Raw genomic sequence first — 22142 nt, forward strand, 5'->3', positions numbered from 1 at the left:
CCAGGATGATGTAACTCCCACGCAGGAGCGTGTTCATTCATTATTGGCACATGGAAAAAGAAGCCGGGATTGCAACTATGCATAGTTCAGTAAAATTTGAGAGCTAGGCAGCAATCAGACATTGCCTGTCTCTTTCTGCAAAAAAAAAAAAAACCTGCCTGATCACCCATTTTTTAAAGTGGGACTTTTCAGTGATCACCTAAAAACAGCCAGGTGGGGAGAACATTGATATGATGTGGTGAGGTGAGGTGCTAGCATGTAGCCCACTGCTGTAAAAGCGTGTTGGGTTGACATTCAAAAGAAATGGAACTGTAATGCTTTATTTAGAATTGCCCCTTGAAATCCACACATCCTATATAACTCTGGGAGCAGCAACAGATCACCAAGGGCAGGTTCAGAACTGCTTTAGGATTAAGTGACATTGCGTGGCCTCACACGCTTGAACACACACTTACTTGTACCACTCACTGCTGCCCCTATTCATTTGCTATGGAGCTGCTGCCAGGAGACCCTTCATGTAGATTGTCCCAAGAGGCAGCGGATCCTTGGAATGAAGAAGCGATAAACAAACTGCAACCTCATGGCCAATGCGAACATAGAATTAATAATTTAGAATTATTTGTATTCTTAGAGCAACAAATGGAAACTTTTTTCAAAATCAGAAACAACACACAGTACAAAAACATATAAATAAATAAAATCTATTTATTAAATTTAAAAATATTTAAAAACTGGTTCTGCTTTGCAAACTAAATATATAATAGAGGTTTGCTGGTGATCACCTGTAACGTACAGGTCCTGGTCCTTTTGTGAACCTAAAGGCAGGTAAGGATAATTCTGCAGAGCCACATCAAAGTGCATGTAAAGAATTATACCAACGTCTGATTTTGTCTTGAGCTCAGAAAATAATGTGGGCTATGTTTGATCGATGCCCATGAAATAAAATGGTTGGGTTTAATCTACAAAAGCATCTTGTGCCAGAAAACTGGAGATTTACATCCTTATGAATACTCCTGTTTATTCTCTCTTCTATCTCAGTAACTGAAGTGCAGCTTCCTTGGCTTAATAAATTAAACAATGACAACCTTATTTATATAAGGGAAGGTTTATCTCCTTCTGGAAATGCAAGATGCCTGGCAGTCTGCCAGAGAGGAGTTACTAAACAGGGAGACATGAGTTCTGGTTTCATGTGTTGAATGCTTGCACCGGGTCAGTGATATATGAAATACTGCAGTCACAGTCACCCAGGATGTTAACATTTTCTACTTAGCACTCATGACAAAAAAAAAAGGAAAGGTTTTGTAGCTACAGACTTTCTTGTCAAAAAGGAATTTGAAAAAAATAGTAATGTGGATCTGAGGTGACCGTTGCCATCACCCATAGCACTGTTATGGTTTGCCCCAGCCCTGGTTATATTTGCAGGAGAGTTGCAAGTGCATAGACAAATTAATGACATGTAAAGTAATTAGAACATACTGAATACTATCATTACTATTACTGTCTGTTTCATACAGTTATCAGAATATAGTGCTGAAACCAACAGATTCCACTTTGACGTTATACAGTAAAACTGAATATATGAGTTTCTATGGGAAACTTCTGTACTTAAACATATGTAGGCAGGCCACAAACCTGAAAGGTGAAGCTTCAGATGAAAAACACAAACATCAATACATAGGCTACGTACACACGTCAGATGATTCTCATCCGATAATTGCCTCCGATAATTGGCTGATATCGGATGAGAATCTGGTGTGTGTACAGCGCTCAGTGCTCATTCAAGAAATTTTTTTTTTTAAGAAGAATGTAGGAACAAATTGTAGGTGGGTGGCAGCCCCTGTATTGTGACCCAACTTATCAATAACTACCCAAAAACAGCCGGGTGGTTACTTAAAAGTGCTGGGTGGTGCACCCGGCTAAAAGGGGCTGGGGAGAACACAGGCGCTCATCATCCAGGGTCCGTCCTAGCGGATCCACAGACAACAAACAATCCTAATGAAAGTGAAGGGTAGAGAGGGCAGCTAGGTGCCACATCGCGCCCCCCCCCCCAACCTCTCTATAAAGCAGAATGGTGTATGTACAGCGCCATTCACACATTGTGCAGTCTTTTGTCGTTGGAAAGGATCGTGAAAGATCCTTTCCAATGACAATTATTGCACGTGTGTACGTAGCCTTAGTCCATATTTCATGAAAGAAAATACAATAGGCTTTTCCCACAACATTTAAAAAGCAGCACACAAATAACAACCAGACCTGCTCATTTCTTGAAGTCAGCAAACTAAAAGTTTGCTTCTCGTTAGTCTCCTAAATTAATTCACATTAATAACACAAAGAGAGCAATCATAAATCACCCTCAAAGCTGTGTTTAGGCAAATAAGAAAAAATAACCGGGCTACTCATGTTCTTGCATTGCATCTCAATAATACCCAGTGCTGGTACCAAGGCACTTAAAGGTATGTCAATGGCAAATCAAAAGTTTTTGTCAAGAACTACTGGCAGTCTACTGGACCCTGTTTGTTTGTCCTGCTTTCTGGTCACTGGGTAGTTTAAAACCACCTAGACGTCAGAAGGCAGCTTAGGCTTCAAGGCTCCTCGTTGGTACGGCTCTTTAATTTAGAAACGGGTCCGTAGCAGTTCTGTAAATCTGAATTGAAAGTCACCAGTGGGTTAGAAGCCAAAGGCATTCATGTGGTATAAGGCACTCTAACATTGTTTGAGATGTAGGAACTGCCAGAATAGACAAATAGGGTCTAATCAAAAGCAGCGTGGAGGGTACACAGCATCTTGTCTTCTGGCAAAACTAGAAGCCAAGTTCAGCAAACAGTGTTTGCCATTTCCAAAAAAAGTGTAAACTTGCCACACGTTGTCTTTCTTTTACATCCTAGTACTCTGTAAGTATTTATCCAGAAAGAGAGAATAGCAGGTGAGAGAACAAAAATAACAGACCATTGGGGCTTCAGTGCCCCCCATAGAGTCCACCAGGACCACCGACTGAGACACCTGATGGAGATTAAATGACACAATAGCCTGGATGAAGGAGTTCAGACACGGGCCTCCACAGTCACATGTTTTAGCCACAGACAGATCTTGGCAGAGGTGCTTGGGAATGAGCTGCGGTCCATATGGGATTCTGCAAACAAAAGAGCAAAATAAGCATTTCATGAAACTGGTATGGAGGATTCAAACTAGACACATGTAATTAAAAAGCAAATAAATTCTGTTTTGCAAAATAGGTGAAGCTTTCACCCCCTCTAAAAAAACAAAACAAAAGCAACAGCAAATCATTATTGTAACTGTGACCAATACACTCATAACAGTTCACAACATGGAGAGGAAAAGGGGGGGGGGGTTTGTGGCTATGCTAAGGATTTGTCTAGCAAGTTCAAAAGGAACAATGAAAGTTGTGCTAACTTATCAGAATAATTCATCACATTAGGCCTGATTTATTAAAACTCTGGAGATGACAGACTATCACGGGAGAACCTGGGTGATCCAGCTAACCTGGAATGGATCTGGTCCAGGCTCAATTATAAGATGCTGTGAATAAGGTTTATGTGATTTGGGTGGGGTTGGTTTTTAACTTCCCCATACAGTGATGGAATGTAGTAAATGAACAAACAAATTGTTCTTAGCTCAGGGATGTCCAAACCCAATTCCCGCGTACATGCCAAAATTTTGCAGCATTTTCTAACCAAACCACACCTTACTAAATTTACTGCGGTGTGCACATCCTTGCCCTCAGGTACTGGAGTTGGACAGCCCTGGTCTACGAATCTCCCAGCAGGTTTAACTTGTATATTGGCCTCTGTTACACAATTTACACCCCTGATACAACACTAAAATAATTTTCTTGGTTTGTTGCCCCGGAACAATGCAACAAGACAGATGATCCTTTAATGGCAGTTGGCCAAATGCAAACTAAGAATGCAGACCAGGCAGTCTGCAGCAACGTTACAATAGAGAACAGAGCATTCAAAATTTTCAAACTGTATCCTGACAACACAACAACAAATAAATATTTATCAAACCCAGAAATTGTTACAGAATAGATATTCCAAAAACAGAGCATGGTATTGTGAACAGGAGAAATCAATTTAAAATACAGGATAACAAATCTACCTCTTCAAGGATACCAATGGTGAGTGAATGATTCTAAATACACTTGTTCCAGGGTGTGAATACACCTTAAAGCGAAACTAAGCCAGGTTATACTCACCTGTACCTGTTACAGGTGCCACCTTCCTTCTTCTCTTCCTTGTACTTATCTTCAAACATTTTCAAAGGCTGGGATGGGATGACATAACTCATGCATAGGTAATTTGCTGCTGGCTACTGTAAGGGAAGCAGTGCCAGGTATTCGGGCAATGCTGAGCATACACAGCTTAGCACTTTTAGGAGATGAAGAGAGCGATCAGGCATGTAAGAATGTTTAATTGCAGAAGGGACATTGCCTGTTCTATTCTACAACAAAGGCCTGCCCAGACTTACTAACCGCTCTCTCTGCACGAAGCAGCTGTGTGATGACAGCCAGCTAGCCAGGCAGGAGGGCTGCCCAGCAAAACTGGTCTAGGGAGAACATTGAAGATGGTAGTGCGCTTATGGATTGTTTTTTGATCATGCACATACTATCTGCTGCCTTTATTATCTTCCTCAAATACAACAAAAATAACAGGATACTTCTTACCCACCACAGTCATACCTTCAGTCCAGTAAAAGACCAAGCAAAAATAAAATCATGTAGAAAAATTAAAATCAAAAATTTTTGCCTGAAATTTATCTGTAAATCGAAAATTCCTACCTGTATCTAATAGCGGCTCTTGAAGAAGTTTCTAGTATGCTTAAAGGAACTTTTAGTTGAATGTCAGGAGCCATTGGCGTTGCTGCTACTAGAGGATTGCCAAACAAGTCCAGTTTTTCAAGCACTAAGGTTCTGAAGCGGTTGGGGAGATAGGGAAGCTTGTTTTTGGTGGCAGAGAGAAAACGTAGCTTAGAAAGCTTTCCTATGTTGAAAGGTAATCGAATGAGTTCATTGCTATCAATCTTAAGACTTACAAGTTCTCTGAGATTACAAAACTGAACCGGCAGTGCTTTTAATTTATTCTCACTGAGATCCAAAGCATTCAGAGAATTCCTAAGGGTAGAATTACACAGTTCCACTTCGAAGGCCTCTAGAAAATTATTCTGTAGAATTAGTTCTTGGAGACACACAAGGTCGCCAATTGTCTTCGGCAGCTTCTTTATATGGTTGTTGCTGAGGTCAAGTTTCTGAAGCTTCTTCAAGCACAGCATTCTCATGTCAACCCGAGCCAGTTTGCAGAATGAGACCTGAAGATGCTCCAAAGAATAGGGGAAGTTCTTTGTCAGGGGATAATCTTTCTTGCAGGTAATTATCAGCTTAGTCCTGGGTTTTTCTATTTCCGATGTTTTGGCAAGAACCAGACGTGACAATGGCACTGGGCTTGCATCCTTGCCTCTGTGTGCCAAACCCACAGCAGAAATAAAGTTCCTTAGGTTACAGACATCTGCCTGAAAAACAGAAGATCAAAACAATAAATAAAGTCTACTCTCCTAAAAAACTGAATACTCCTCACCAGGTATTAAGGAAAGTCTACTATATAATTCTCTCACTATCAGCAGCAGTCTGTTACAGCCCAGATCATATTTTATTTATAATCTTCCAGTAAAACTACGTGTTTGACCTGCAATGTTTTTAGAAAAGAATAATACAAAAAGAATGTTGGATTGCAACCTGCCTTGTTCCCCATTTGATTATCAGAGAGACACTTCCTTTGTAAGAAGCCTGATCAATAAAAGATTACAAGACAGCTAGGGTATATTTGCGGCAAGAAACATATATTTTGATAGAACAATCAGTTCAAAATACATTCAGATACACATACAAGGTTCCATTTATTAGATGTAGAGAGATGGTAGCTTGGCTACTGCAGTATGGTCCCTATTAAGATGGTAAGTGTTAACGTCTCATACCCGACTCGTTTCGCCATTTGGCTTTATCAGGGGATAAAGAGCATGTTTTTTAGACTGTATAATAATGAAATCACAGAAAGGCAGAATATTTTTAAGTACACAGCAAAAATAAAACTAAACATAAACTTAAAAGTAAATATAAGAGTATTTAGAGAGCTTTTCAGTGTAGGTAATTATGGCCCATAATGTGTTTGTAAATAGTCATGTTGTGTTAAAATTCAGTAATGTGGTGTTTATGTCCAATGTTCAAAAATAATGTTGCAATTTGCCATAGTGGATTAGTGAACACTATCAGAGGAATAGTTCTGCCTGTCTTGAGCAACAATCATATGACCAGTGTACATAACCTTAGGGTTAAATACTTATTTTGCCAAGAGGTTATTGAATGAGGAGATAAACTTACCTTATTCCTCACTCATCTAGGCTTCCCACTCTTCATACAAGCTATCTCCCAAATCTACTCAGTAACCTTGCTACTGTGAGCTGTGGATAAAGTAAGTATAGAAGAGGTTCCCTGAAGACCTAGACATTTTTTAAGGGTTCCCCCATGTTAAAAAGGTTGAGAAATAGTGCTCTATAGTGTTAAACAATGGAGGAAAACAACAGCTGCCAGACGAGTGGTGAATAAGGTAATTCATCATCCACTAGATCAGTGTTTCTCAACCAGGGTTCCTCCAGAGTTTGCGGGGGGTTCCTTGAGCAATGAGTAGTTTAACATTCTTCCCACTGGCCAGCAATGTAAAAAGCATTCTTTCCACTGAACCACCACCCTGTCTTGTGATCTGTGGATATAGTAATTATAGGAAGGGTTCCCTCAAGACCTAAAAGTTATTTTAAGAGTTCCCCAACGTTAAAAAGATTGAGAAATACTGCCCTAGACAAGCAGGTATTCCTTGCACTGAAAGGGGTGCCATTGCAAGGAGACAAAGTAAAGTACATGTAAATCTCCATTTTAATTAGTTTTGAACACAATAGGAAAGGGTTACTGGCATCATTAGTTCATTTTTGCTTTCTGTGTTCCAACAGGGAGACTTCCCCATCCCACAAATACATCAGGAAGAATAAATCTTTACAATGTAAGCTCTTAATTGAACATGTTTCCTCATGGGGAGATTTCTTCTCACCTCTTGTTCTGGTGATTTTCTGGAAAATTATAGATTTTTGAATCTAGGTCGAATCTACCCAGCAGGGGACACAGGCAGCAGTACCGAAAAACAAAGCCTGGAGGTTCCAACGATAACCAAAAGAGACGAAATAACAAGACATACAATTTGAACTGATGACATTAAATTGGTTATAAATTATTTATTCACTTAATAAAGCAGATTTCCAGACAAAGATTCCTCCCTTGTCATTGGTTCATCAATGAAGTCACGTGCAATTACAGGCAAATGTATTCAGCAAACACAACAAAATCAACAGCGACATCTGCTGGTGATAAAGTAAATGATCCTGAAGGCAGTACCGGTAGTAAAACACAACCAGGATGATATATAAACTGCAAGGCAGAATCACACATAAAAGTGGCCACTGCTGACCTGAAAATGACAGTTTGTGGCAGTTATTCTGGTTTAATACTTACTATAACAAAATAATTAGGACTCCAAAGCCTTGAATATGTGATTTTTGTGGATTCAGTTACAACCTTCTGTTAGTGATTTCAAGCACACACATTCATCTTAAGAATAACTGACATTTATGTATCCTATGGCAGTTAGTGCAGAATACATCGGCATTGGTTACAGAAGGTAACTGACTCAGCATCAATTACATCAGGAAAGCCCATGGTCTCATGTGTGTCACACACTACCAACCTCGAAATCAATGGCCAGATGGCATCTTTCACTGATCTATCAATTACTATTATTTATTTAACGCACAACATATTACGCAGCGCTGTACATTAAATAGGGATCAATGAAGCCAATAGAACAGTAATGGCTTTATGAAATACATCTGATAGCAATAGGATCAAATTAGGTAATAATTCACTACCACTGACAAAGATGATTTAATATGCACAAAGCATGCAGAAATCTTTACAATACTGGGAAATATGGGAAATATTCTAGACACCTAGCATCACTCTGTTAATAAAATAATAAATTTCTATGCCTAGAGCAACCATCATATTACTTGGAAGCAGTCAATCTACTGGAATTATTAATTACAGATTAATTTAAGATGTGTTTAATTATTACTATTATTAATAAACAGGATTTATATAGCGCCAACATATTACGCAGCGCTGTACAATAAATAGGGATTGCAAATGACAGACTAATACAGACAGTGATACAGGAGGAGAGGACCGTTTAATTCAATCATTTGCAAGAATTAAAAACCCTCCTGATTATTTAGAGTCTATCCTCATATGACTAAAAAAATGTGATAGTGAACAATCCTTACCTTGTTAATAAATCATCCACTGCAAATTGTTGCACACGTAATGCATATTCTGACTTGCTAAACCTAAAAAATACACGGATCTCATTTTCATACTTGTTCCTGAGGAGTCCCTATTAAGCAGACCTAAACCGAGAAAACAGAAAACCACCAGAAGGTAGTACAAGGTGTCTTTTGTCGATGAACTAACTTCTTGGTGGCTTTTTGCTTGAGCTCTAAACTACCTGATGCAAGTATATGCCAAGTAGCTTAAAGCTCGGATCTGTGCAGCAACGCCATTCACCCAGCCAGCCGCTGGGGATAATATAACTCCTGCACATCATTATCCAATCAATGAGCAGGATCGGCGTCTCCGCGGAAGTCCACCATGAAGCTGGTGGTGACAAGTCCTTTTATTTAACCAGCCGACCGTTAAGCCCGACCTTGGTACGGGCTTCAAAAAGTTACAATTATCGATAAACCCGAACTTTTCTCACTGTATGAAAATATAGTGAGAAAAGTTCGGGTTTATCGATCACTTACCTGGTCCCGCTGCGATCGTCCATCGGTCGTGTTCCAGCGTCGTCCTCCAGCGTCGGGTGTCCTCTCCGGGAAGAAGAAGCTGGCCGGCTTAGAAGAAGCGCAGAGCCTCCCGGGATATCTACATCACGCATCCTGGGAGGATCTTGGCTGCTCCTTTTGTGCATGCCCAAGCATCTCGGGCATGCACAGGAGCCCTTTCATAAATGCCCTGGGCTGAAGACCGATACCGGGACAACGTGGGACCCGATGGGGAAAAACCTCCTGACGGATAGACGGATGTGCGGAATTGAAGGCAAGTGTGAATTTTTTGTTTTGGGTTTACTGAATACAGAATCCACAGAGTACAAGTATATTAAGCAACTAGCATTTCCTGGGAAGATTGAGAATAGCCCCCTACCCAATCCCCTAGTCACATGACTCCATGGGTTAGAACCCTTTAAAAATTTTCCTGCTATTTGGGACTCCTGTCAAAAAAATTTTACTCACTTCCTGTCCTGCTCACATCTCTGATCTCATCACGCCACATTTCTTAACCTTGAACATGGGGAACCTTTGGATTACCTTTCAGGTCTTCAGGGAACCTTGGCTATAATTTCTTTATCCAGAGATCACAGTATATTAGTGTGGTGGTCAATGGGAAGAATTCCTCTTACTTTGCTGGTCAAGAATGTCACCCTTACAGATCATTGGTGTCACCTAAAATGAGAGGCACAAACTGCCTATTGTTCAAGGAACCCCTACAACCTCTGGAGGAATCCTGGTTGAGAAAAACTGAAACGAACATTACTTGAGAAGAAATCTGAAATCTTAACAAGGCAAAAAATAAATAATTTCCTTTAGTATAGTAGAGGAAAGTTGGAAACCCTACAAGGTTATTTTATAACTTATTGTTATTGATGATGAAACATTTACCAGTACAGGATGAGAGATTAATAATAATAATAAACAGTATTTATATAGCACCAACACATTCCACAGCACTGTACAAAATTTATCTTTGGTTTTGTGTGGTGTACTGAGGTACACTGAGCCTTACAGAGAGTGAAATGTAAGAACATCAGACATGGCATAGGAAGCAATGACCAATGATATACAGGTAGTCCCCCGGTTACATACAAGATAGGTAGGTTTGTTCTTGAGTTAAATTTGTATGCAAGTCAGACCAGGTACATTATTTTATTAAATGCAATTAGGACAGATGTTTGTCCCAACATATTATTAGGCAGTGTGGTGTCAGTTATTGTATAAAATCCTCACTGTGAGTTAAAAAAAAAAAAAAAAATAAAAAAAAAAAAAAAAAACTTTTGTCTTGCTCATTAAAGAGTTACAACAGGCTACAGAAGAGCTCAGTCCTTAAGGTCACCAACAACCTCCAAGCTGTCAAAAGATTTCTTCTGCAAGTCATGCAAACTGCCCCTCCCATCTTTTAAGCCTCCATCCTGCACACAGCGAGCAGGGAAGCCCTGTTCGTATCTAGGAGGCGTTGGTATGTCTGATGTCCTTAACCCGGGGACTACCTGTATGTGAAACAGTGCATTATACAGTTCTAATACACACACACTTTATCCTAAACTTCAATAAAACATTTATGGCAAGGCAAACACTATAGGGATTCCCCGGCACAAATATGACATACCTTGCTGAGACATATATCCACAGCTGGCTCTCTAAGTCTTATTGTTGCTTTTCCTTCATTTACAAACTTAGAAAACAAGTTCTCAATGTTTTCTTGTAGCTGTATTAAAAAAACAAAACAAAAAGCCTGTTTATATCAACATTCACTTCATATTCTCAAATGCCATGAACAAGTCTTCAAAATAAAACACAAAATGTCCTTTACTTTCCCTGACTTGGCCAATTGCTCCTTTATTTCTGTCTCACATGTTCCTCCTCCCTGACACTGCAGATGACAGTGGGAGGAGTTAGCAGGAGGCTGAGCTGTCAATCATACATGAGTGGGCGGGGTATTTGTGATAGTTGCTGATTGGCCATGCCCCCTGCAACATGACCCAGTCTACATGAGACTGACAACTCTGCTCTGAATTCAGGAGCAGTGCAACATCATTGTCACGCCATCACAGGAAGCTTCATTAGATGACTTTACTGGCAGGATCAACATGTTTTGATAGGACTTTTAGATAACTCTCTACACAGTTATAATTAGGTGCATTTATTTATTGAAATTATTTTGGTAATCAGAGGCCATAGTTCTACTTTCACACAGAACACAAATTGGAGTGAACCCTAGACTGTAAGCTCTTTGGGGAAGGGTTCTCCCCTCCTCCGGTGTCACTGTCTGTATTCGTCTGTCATTTGCAGCTCGTATTTAATGTACAGCGCTACGTAATCTATTGGCGCTATATAAATCCTGTTTATTATTAATAATAATTTTCATACTATTGTCCTGCAGTAATATGTGGCAGCAAACATTACATTGGTGTGAATAGGTGCCATTCATTCTAAAAGGCTCCCCAATGCTGGGTATTATTAAACAGGATTTATATAGCACCAACATATTATGCAGCGCTCTACATTAAATAGGGGCAAACGTTGTCATGTAGTTCTTTTGTAGCCAAAATGTGTATATAAAAAGGCCCTCAAGTAGGCCTCCACTAAGAGATCATTGCAGGTGGTGTCCCCATGATAAAGATTTGCTCTCACTTCCTGTCCAGGTGTCAGACAGAACAGGAACAGTGATAGATCCCTTCTATAGTGGTGGTAGGGATGGGAGACAGCAGAAACAAGAAAACATTTTATTTAGTTTTAGATAGATTTAGCAACTATTAGAGGCCCATGTCAAATTAGTTTTAGGTTCCCGTGTCCCAATTAGGGGAAGTCAGACCCTTCATTGTCCTCCTGATCACCATTACTGAAAAAGAAGGGGCCTCGTTTTGGGAGATTTCCTCAAATTTCCTGTTGCATCTCTGGAACAGAAAGTAAAAGAAAATGTCCTCAATGGTGCAAAGAATAATCTGACAGGTGTTGGAAATTTTCCCTTTTCAACCCAAAACACAAAGTTATGGAGTAGGATGGCAAGACATTCTTCTAAGCCTTCATTTTCTGATATTTCTACAAGAAATCCCCTGACTGTAATAGGCCTGGTACACAACAATGGATGCTCTTCTGTTACCATGGTAACATGCAGGTCTCCTGTTGTCAAGCTGACAGGTTCAGGCACTCACCTTATATCTGGATCCGGCCTTGTCCTTCAGGGTGCAGATCATCAGGTAGATGGCCCCCCGCTGACCGGACCCCTTCTCATCCTGTCTCCCCACAGACAGCATAGCCCGGGTGCCCTTTCCTCTGTTCCTCATACCGAATGTGGGCAGCATCCGGTTAATAACCTCCACCTCACACTGCAGCCTCATCGTTATACTGTACCCCGGCTCTGTTCCTCCGGGGGTGATAGAGAACGGGCTAGACAAGCGCCACTCTATCCAGTCACGTCTCTAACAAGTTTGTGTTCCCGCTCTGTACACGTGACATCATACTCTATCCAGTCCTCCAAGGCAATAGATGCAGGAATGAAATGAAGGAACGCCGCTGTATTCTCAGGGCGGAAGTGACTCTTACTATCTCTTGTGTAAATAAACAGAATATAACGAGAATATAAGAGAACCTGTCACTGATGAACTTTATATAAAATTATTATTGATAAACAGGATTTTTATAGCACCAACATAATACACAGATTGTAAGCTCTTTGGGGCAGGGTCCTCTCCTCCTCCTCCGATGTCACTGTCTGTATTTGTCTGTCATTTGCAACCCCTATTTAATGTACAGCGCTGCATAATATGCTGGCGCTATATGAATCCTGTTTATTATTATTAATAATAATAATAATAATAATAATGTTACATAATACTATTATTGTGTTACATCATACCTCATTGTCCCCACTCACTTCCTGTTTCCAAACTTTGCATTTCAAAATCCTTCCTATAAGATTATAATTTTCATGTGATGGAAAAAGAAAGTCCTATGAATAATGCTGGAAATTATGTCTACAAACCCCTGGAGGAACCTTGGCTGGGAAACTCTGCTCTATAGTATTCTCTTTTATATACACCCCTGCAGATACATTTATTATTATTATAATTATTAATAATAATAATAATAATAATAATAAACAGTATTTATATAGCGCCAACATATTTCGCAGCGCTGTACATTAAATAAGGGTTGCAAATCACAGACACATACAGTGCCACAGGAGGAGGAGAGGACCCTGCCCCGAGTTTACAATATAGGAGGTGGGGGAAGAATCACACAATAGGAGGAACAGTGCTTGTTCATGCATTGTTCAGTTGGAAAGATGGATCGTGAAAGAAGAACTTACAATCTGTAAAATTTATGAAGGGAAGGAGGAGGAGCTGGGCCAGCCTAGACAGTAATTAGACTCTTTCAGAAAAGGAACTATAGCGCCAACATATTAGCATTAAAACGCACATAAAATAGGGATCTATGACATTCTTTAAAGGAGACAGGAGTCACATTTTAAAGACAATCCAAGGCACATGGCAATTAATAAATCTCATTTATTAAAAAGAAAAACAAATGCTAGTAAGCAATTACCATTTAATTCAAAGTGTTTATCTGCTTGTGACAGGGTATTTTTTATACAGTATGTCATAAACAAGAAAAGCAGTACATCTCTGCAATACATTTCCTCATGTTGTATTCCTTTATATATCCAGCTAATGACACTCAGATCTATCTGTCAAGCCCTGCCTTGTCTCCCTTAGTCCTGGATAAGGTCCCATGCTGTCTGACAGATTTCTGCAACTCAGCCTGGATAAAACAGAACTCATCATCCCCCCCCCATTACAAATCTCCCCCTGACAAATTTCTAACTGCTAACAACAATGGTATTTGTCCCTCCTCTCAGGCACGTTGTCTTGGCTTCATCTTCCATTCTGCCCTCTCACCTCTCATTTAACCCCCGTATTTAGAACATTTCCAGGTCCTGTCACTTTAATTTACACAACATCTCCAAAATCCACCCCTACCTGTCCCCAGAGACCACCAAACTCCTTGTACTGCTCCTCCTCTACTGTATCTCTTTGTAGTTCACTTCATTGGCTCATCAAGCTCCTGTGCTTTGCTTTCAAATCCCTCCACAGTTCTTGTCCTACTTACCTTTCTGACCTGATAGAATAATACCCCCCTAGCCGCTCCCTTCACTCCTCCAATGACCTACTAATGACTTCCTCACTCATAACCACATCACACGCACGGCTCCAAGACTTTTCTAGAGCTTCCCCGACTTTCTGGAATGGTCTTCCTCATCCTATTCGGCTTGCTCTTACTTTCTGCTCATTTAAGAGAGCACTCAAAACCCAATGCTTCAAACTCACCTACCTGTCTTCTTCTGTCTCCCAAACCCTCATTACTTCCCACCACTACATATCCCCCTCCTATTGTGTGATACTTCCCCCACCTCCTAGATTGTAAGCTCTTCGGGGCAGGGTCCTGTCCTCCTCCTGTGTCACTGTCTGTATCTGTCTGTGAACGACAGAGCGGCACCCCGATGTGCTCTCTCCCCTTTCATTACGTTTCTTCATTCATCATTCGTGGATCTGCCAGAACGGGCATAGTACACATGCCAGATTCTCACCTGATATCAGCGCTTAAATCATCTGACGTATGTACGTAGCCTTAGTTAGGATTTGCATACAAGTTTATAAAAAGAAGCCTGCACTGAAAAAATATGGAAATCATTAGTACTCCCTCCTGTTCAGCGTGCTACTTCAGCGTACCTGACTCTCAGAGTGATCCAGTGTCATTGAGTCTTTGAGGTAATGATCCAGAACAAGTATGGAGATTTGGAATTGTGACTTTGGTTGCTGCAAGTTTGTTTCAGATTAGAGATTTCACACGTGCATTGCAATTAGGAAATGCATGTTTATGTATGTTGCAGTGCCATTCATTTAAAGTTGCACCCTGATGCACACAAGCAGCAGCGATTAACATCTTTGAGCTGCATGGCACCAGAATGCATATCCCGAAGATGCTCCAGTTGTGTTCTTTCATATAATTATGACATGTGTAATAACAGCCTTGCAAGGGTTGCATCATCCCATGATGTGTTTTCAAACAGGTTGTAGGTTTTATTGGAAGACTATTTGACAAAGTGGTTGCAAAAGTTGGGTGTGAGTGGTTGAGGATAAAAAACATTTAACATTTAACATTTAAGTGACAACCTATTAGCACAATAGTTGGAAAGGGACAGAGTTGTCACCCAATAACAGGAGGTGAGTGATAAAGTCCTTCATGCCACAATATTCAGGTTTTATTTTCACAAATACTGTAGATTTAAAAATAATAAAAGCAGTGAATCCAAGGCTGCACTTGTGTGCAACATCATATCGCTGCGGTCATCTGGATTTTAAAAGATCAATAGAAAGAATCTGTGCCACTTAGGCAGCTTTAAAGCAGCAAGTCACTGACCAAGAACATACTTGTAATCTATAATATATAATAGTTCCATTATCCTCATTTGGCGAGTGTGTGGCTGGGGGCGGGACCGTGCGGCTAGGCTGTAGGACCAAGCTGGAAATTTAAAATACTAGGTATTTTTAAATGTACCGCTTTTACCTTTAAAAATAATTAGTATTCATACCGCCGGAGAGGTTAAAGCGTACCTAAACTCAGAATTTTCACTTAACCTAGAAGGGTAGACAACCCTTTTATTGAAAGTAAAAATTCTGTTTGTGTTTTTTTTTGGTGCAATGTCAGTTTTTTTTAAAAAAAAGGGTGCAGCACTGCCTACTTAATTCTCGATCGCCTAGGTCAGCAATCGCCAAGAGGTGGTCCGCGAGAAAATTTTTATGGTACGAGGCTCTGGACCGTGCACCCCCTAGCGGGGTCAGGAGAGGGACCCCGCGCATGTGCGACTAAAATACTCGGCTGCTGACTAGTAGCCCGGTATTTTAGTGGTCTGCGGGACCTACGTCACGCATCCCTGTAGGCTCTTGGCTGCTCCTTATGCCCATGCCGGAACATCTCAGGAGCCCTTTCATCAATAGGGAAAAAATTGAAATTTTTCTCGCAATCCAAGTTACGTGGAACCCCATGGAAGAAACGTACGAATGGATAGACTGATCTGCTAGATTGAAGATAAGTGTGATTTTATTGTTTGGGGTTTACTTCAGCTTTAAACTCTTGAAACCCTTTGCGAAGGAAAGGGGATTATAAGAGCGCCAGGGTTTTGGCAATAACTTTCTTGGTACGATAGAACCCCGGACCATAGAGAGCAGTGTCACCTATCTTAGGAGGCTATGGATATGAATGGATAATGTCTATTGAGAAAATAATGTCTTTCTTTTAATACTTTTCTTTAGTTTGAAGGGAAGGACCCCTTACCTTCCCTCTTTTTTTTTTCCAGGAGGCTGTAATCTGCTCTTGCTTTTTTTTCTCATTGCAGGGAACGCCGCTTCTGTGCATGCGTTAGGAGTAGGCATTATTATTATTAATAAACAGGATTTATATAGCGGTGTACATTAAATAGGGGTTGCAAATGACAAACGAATACAGACAGTGACACAGGAGGAGGAGGGGGAAGTATCACACAATAGGAGGGGAGATTTGTAGTGGTGGGAAGTAGTGACGGTTTCAAAATGGAAGACACCTCCGGATGGATCGGACTGTTGTGGAGGGATTGAGGGCTCTGCGGAAGTAAAGGTGTCATTTTTCTTTATGAAAGCTTGCATCCTGGGAGGACCCTGGGTGCTCCTTCTGCGCATGCGCAAGACAAAAATTTGCCAATCTCACACATGCCCCGGGAGATCGGCAAGTTTTTTTCCAACCTACATCATCCAGGAAGTTCCAGAAAGAACCATCTGTCCCTGAGCCAGCGCGCTGGGACATCGGGGGACCTGATGGAAGACACCTCCAGATGGATCGGACTGCGCAGCAGGGTTAAAGGTGTTTCTTTTGTTTGGGATTTTGAGTTTAGTTCCTCTTTAAGAATAGGCATGCGCAGAAGGGGTGTTACCTGCAATGAAAAAAAATTCCGATCTCATGCATGCGCAGCGCAATATCTAATGAAGTAAGAAGAACCCGGAAGGGGTCTCCAACACATGGCAGTGCCCGCCGGTTCCTCCATGTAAGAACAAAGAATTCAGAATGGCGCTGAACTGAAAGTAAGACACTTGTCTAGGGATGAAGGGCTCTGTGGAAGTAAAGTTGTCATTTTTTTATGAAAGACTGAACTAGCGTACATGGGCTCTGAGGAATTTTAAGAGGAACTAAAAAGTTGCCAAAACAAAAAAAATATACTTACCTTCCATGCCACAGTGCAGTGGATCGGTCCGGAGGTGTCTTCCATCAGGTGCCGTGTTGTCTCAGCATCTGTCTTCGTGTAAGCACTCTGGGCACTTCCATCTTCTCCTCTTCTTCCTGGTTCTTCTTCCTACATCACCTGACCCAGGCGCAAGATGGGGTGACGTAGATGGGAAAAAAAATTGCTGATCTCACTGCGCATACATGAGATAGGCCATTTTTTCCCCTTTTCATGAAACGCCTCCTACGCATGCCTGAGATGCTCGGGCATGTGCAGAAGGAACACCCAAGACGTGGGTATCCTGGGAGGATTTGCGCTCCCATTAGGCAATCGAGAATTAGGGGGCGGTGCTGCACTTAAAAATTCTATTCGTTTTTCTTTTTAACATAAAGGGGTTGTTTACCCTTTTATGTAAAGTGAAATTCCTGAGTTTAGCTATGCTTTAAGGGGACTCCAGAACATGGTAGGGCCCGCCGGTTTCTCCACGTAAGAAGGAGGAATTTAGAATGGCGCTAAACTGAAAGAAAGCTGCTTGTGGAGAGATAGAGGGCTCTGCCGAAGTAAAGGTGTCATTGTTTTTGAAAGTTCTGCAATGCAGAAGCCTGAACTAGCGTACATGGGTTCTGAGGAATTTTAACTTTCACTTGCAGCATGCTTTGTGACCCCCAGCCAGAGAACCTGGCAATGACAGGTGCACTTTGCAGTTGTACAAGTAGTATTAAAATTCATCACCAGCAGTCACAGTAACCACAAAACTGGCATATGCTATATATTATTATATGATATATATATATATATATATATAAAACTTTATAATAACTTCCGTTTCCATAGTGATGAGCGGTGCATTTTGGGTCGCAGTGGCAATAGTGACTTCTGGCCGCAGTGCATGCTGGGAGCGGCCGGCCGGGTTGATTAGCGCGTGCGCGGCTCCGCCCCTTCCTTTTCACTAGCAGAGAGGCGAGCACGATGGGTCACCAGCAACTCTACTGGAGCCACCCCAGAAAGTTCGGCCAGGGATCCCGATCCTGGTGTGTGTCTGGCGGGTGTACAGCCTGTGTAGAGGCGGGGTGGTGGAGGGATGGGGTCGGCGGGGCTGTGCTGGGTGTTAGGGAGGTGAGGCAGCGATAGGCCGCATGAGCTGCAGCATGGCGCCTGAGGTATGGCGGCTCTGACATCATGGGGCCTATTGTTGTGAGAAGTGGATCTTACTTGGCAGGCCTGCTGGGTGGTCTTATTAGGGAAATAGAGGCTAATGTATTGCTAGGCCTGTAGGGGCCCCTGTCTGTGTGACTTGTGGCCCCTGTAATGTCCAATATAACATGTAACCCATCACATGTGTCTTCATCTCAATTCATAATCATTCCCCTTCACATCATCATGTTCACACTGTTCCTAGCTCAGGTGTCCCCAAATCTAAGATTTCCCTAACTTCCTGACCCTGTGACACCTTGTATATATTCAGATCTCTTAATTTTTTTTTATCAATAATGGTCAGAATAATACGTGACTTGCTTGCAGGGTGTGTTCTTATCACTCTCTGGGGTTATATATAAATGTACCAAGCTATCCATGAAAGTGATGGGTGGTTATTGCAATGCAGTCAGTGGGTGCCTAAAGCTCAGTTGTCACCTTTACAGAGCCATATGCATACAATTCACATGTAAAAGATAATCTGCATAGTGAATATTGGGATTTTTTAAAACTAATTTAGCATTTTGTTGGTGTTTATTTGCAGTACATTTTGCTAATCTTAATATAGTGGCAAACTATGCCCTATTATTATACAGGATTTATATAGTGCCAACATATTACGCAGCGCTGTACATTAAATAGGGGTTACAAATGACAGACAGATAAGGACAGTGACAGAGGAGGAGAGGACCCTGCCCCGAAGAGCTTACAATCTAGGAGGTGGGGGAAGTATCACAGAATAGGAGGGGATATGGAATGGTGGGAAGTAGTGTTAAGAGACAGAAGTCGGGTAGGCAAGTCTGAAAAAGTGTTGTTTTGAGTTCTCTATTAAATGCGCAGAGGGGAGGAGCAAGCTGATTGGGTATGGATGGCAGGTGTCATGTGATGCTGGCTGCTGTGGTCCCTTCAGGTAGTGTAGAAAAAACTTGCCGATCTCACTGCACATACGTGATATCTGCATTCCTTCTTTTGGCAAAAGGGCTTCTTCTGCGCATGCCTTAGATGCTCGGGCATGGGCAGAAGGAGCAGCCAAGAGCTTCCCAGGATGCATGATGTAAGTATCCTGGGAGGCTTTGCCAAGGCAATGGAGAATTAGGGGGTCGGTTCTGCATCATTTACAAAAAACAGAATTTTTACCTTACATAAGAGATGTCTACCCTTCTATGTAAAGTGAAAATTCAGGGTTTAGGTACACTGTCAGGCCAGGGCAGAACCCTGACAACAATAGATGATTATTATTACCCCACATCAGTTAGATTTTTGGTTGATGCTGTATTTTAGTAAAGTGAAGAGATAAATAAACATGGACTTTGCAAACTGAACTGGAAAGTGTGTTTTTACACCCTTGCTGGATGGACAATCAGGCCCTGTATCTTTTCTGACTACTAATGGAAGACTGGTTATATGCACGCTTGGCGTTCAGTAGCGGATTCCTACATGACGAAGGCTAATAGACTGGTAACCCATGGATGAGGATTTAGATGGCATAGGTGGCCCCTTTGTGCTAGTCAGTGACTACCTAATGTCAAGCTGATGCTTCAGTATTAGTGACATTTTTGGTTGGCCTATACCTTCCCAGGACAGGTTTTATGTAAATCAAGATGTGAACTGTTTTCTGTCTGGGATGTGGAAAAGCTTCAAACTATTCTTAATCTGTAGTATTTTCTTTTTCACAGCCGTGTATGTTCTAACAGACATGGACTGATCCGCAAATACGGCCTGAACATGTGCCGCCAGTGCTTCAGGCAATATGCAAAGGACATTGGCTTTATCAAGGTAAACCTTTTTATTTGATTGCTCTGTCATGTTACTGAGGAAAAAGTTGTGCAAACTTATCATAAATCTTAAATCACATAAGTTTTTTTCCTGAAAATGGGCACAAATGTAGCCTGGTTGTCTTTGGAATACAGGGTCTAAGGCTATTAATATTACACCCTATTTATAAAGCACTGACATATTATGCAGGGCAGTACAAGTCCATAGTCATGTCACTAGCTGTCTCTCAAAGGAGCGCACAATAAGAAACATTTTGTCAGAAGCCTTTTAACATATCTGCATGTTTTTGGAATGTGGGAGAGTACCCAGAGGAAACCTATGCAAACATGGGGAGAACCTGCAAACTCCATGCAGATAGTGTCCTGGCCGACATTTGAACCTGGGACCCAGCGCTGCAAAGCCAGAGTTCTAACCACTGAGCCACCGTGCTGCCCCTATGTACACAAGCAAGGAAGCAGGGCTTGCACACTCAACCTCTTCCCTCTCTGTAGAATAAAATGGGCGCTATCTGTACAATGCTCTTTCATTTATCTGTCACTGAAAATGATCATGAAAGATCTTTTGTCCTTCTGATGCCATAACTCATTATTTTGAGTGCAATGTGATTACAATAGAGCCCTTTAACGTCACATGTAACATAGGTTAGGTTGTCTAGAAACCTGGACCAGGGAATATAGAGGCTGCCATTCCTATGGCTTTTGACTTCAATAATTGAAATGACTTTGGAACACACATAGACTTCAGTAAAGTCTGAATGTATAATCTTTTATTAGGTTACTGACTGAGTTAGGCCTTGGTCTTAGTGTATGTAGGTCAGTGCATATCTGCAAAACAATGGGCACACTTTCATATTTGATAACCTTTAGAAATCTAATAAAGTTCCAGTTGATCATCCAGCATTTCAATGCTTTCAGTTTCTGTTGTAAGTTGGCACAACTCCACTCTATGCTGCTCTGAAATCCACAGGTTCAATATTTTTTTATACAACAAATCTGCTAACAGTTCATCTTGCTGATCCTCATCCCCCAATCCTAGCAAATGACCCTAAAACAATTTTACAAGCTTGGTGGGAGTAAATAGTTTTTTGCTATAACAAATAAAACATAAATGAATACAATTTTGCTCATGCCTGTACAAATCCTTTATCTGCTTTTGCCTTTCAGCTGGACTAAACCAATGCTTATTTGGACGAGACCTATGGCCCTTAATTTTTCTGAAGAAATGTGCAGAGCCCAAGAATCATTATAAACTCAAGAATGTGCATATGAAAAATTGGTTTACACCCTATAGTTGGGGGCAAAGATATTCTACATGTGTGAATAAAATTGGTTTATACCCTATAGCTTTGTATGTGTTTCTTTTAGAAAATATTTGTTTTTTGTTGTTTACACTTGGCCGGGTTTACCTTATTGACCAGATAGATGGCAGTTCTGAACCGGTAAAATATGCTGATGTCTAAAAGGTGCCATGGACTTTAAGACTACAGGAAGAGGGGTTGATCTGAGTGATAGGTGTTTGGTTTTGCTAAACTGATGTTCCCCAGTGGGTGTGTGTGCATTTTTCTCTACAGAAAGGTCAAGATGGTCTAGGGGTTTGGAAAACTCATAATTGTGTCAGTATTCAGAACCTCACTAATACCCCTAATGTCTTTCATCCCCACCATGTAATACTAGCAAACAATTAAAAATTGAGACCACAGCTGTTGGCTAGCTGATCAGTCCTATGGTGGAACTTTAGTCTACATGCACACATTACATGATTCTCGCCCCTTAATCACCTTGGGGATTAAATTGGATAAAAATCTGGTGTATGTACAGGGCTCGTTATTCTGATGACTGTCTTAGCAGATCCACTAACTAGGAACGAACCTAATGAAAGCAAAGGGGAGAGTGCAGCTGGGTGCTGCTTCCATAGAACAGAAAGGCGCTGTATGTAGAACACTTGTTTATGCATCTTGCAATCTGTCGGAAAG

General features: G+C 41.2%; 2 protein-coding genes across 2 annotated transcripts; one reads left to right on the forward strand and one right to left on the reverse strand.

Moving 5' to 3' along the window:
- Positions 1-685: 685 nt before the first annotated feature.
- LRR1 (leucine rich repeat protein 1) lies at positions 686-12394 on the reverse strand. Its single transcript, XM_072428231.1, has 4 exons — positions 12099-12394; positions 10553-10651; positions 4799-5526; positions 686-3130 (listed from the first exon to the last, which is right to left on the reverse strand). Exons 1-4 carry the CDS (start codon positions 12282-12284, stop codon positions 2875-2877), a joined length of 1269 nt encoding a protein of 422 aa, XP_072284332.1. The 5' UTR covers positions 12285-12394; the 3' UTR covers positions 686-2874.
- A 5685-nt stretch (positions 12395-18079) lies between these two features.
- On the forward strand, positions 18080-21510 carry RPS29 (ribosomal protein S29). The gene is made up of 3 exons (XM_072428232.1): positions 18080-18231; positions 20071-20170; positions 21334-21510. Exons 1-3 carry the CDS (start codon positions 18170-18172, stop codon positions 21340-21342), a joined length of 171 nt encoding a protein of 56 aa, XP_072284333.1. The 5' UTR covers positions 18080-18169; the 3' UTR covers positions 21343-21510.
- The last annotated feature ends 632 nt before the right edge of the window (positions 21511-22142 follow it).

The sequence above is a fragment of the Pyxicephalus adspersus genome, chromosome 12, assembly GCF_032062135.1.
Source record: "Pyxicephalus adspersus chromosome 12, UCB_Pads_2.0, whole genome shotgun sequence".
In the NCBI taxonomy this organism is placed as follows: domain Eukaryota; kingdom Metazoa; phylum Chordata; class Amphibia; order Anura; family Pyxicephalidae; genus Pyxicephalus; species Pyxicephalus adspersus.

Coding starts and splice junctions, on each gene's coding strand:
- LRR1 (XM_072428231.1), bottom strand. CDS start 12,284: ATGAGGCTGCAGTGTGAGGTGGAGGTTATTAACCGGATGCTGCCCACA. Junction 5,527..10,552: donor TGGATATATGTCTCAGCAAG/GTATGTCATATT, acceptor TCTGTTTTTCAG/GCAGATGTCTGTAACCTAAG. Junction 3,131..4,798: donor AGAGCCGCTATTAGATACAG/GTAGGAATTTTC, acceptor TTTTGTTTGCAG/AATCCCATATGGACCGCAGC.
- RPS29 (XM_072428232.1), top strand. CDS start 18,170: ATGGGTCACCAGCAACTCTACTGGAGCCACCCCAGAAAGTTCGGCCAG. Junction 18,232..20,070: donor GGCCAGGGATCCCGATCCTG/GTGTGTGTCTGG, acceptor TCTTTTTCACAG/CCGTGTATGTTCTAACAGAC.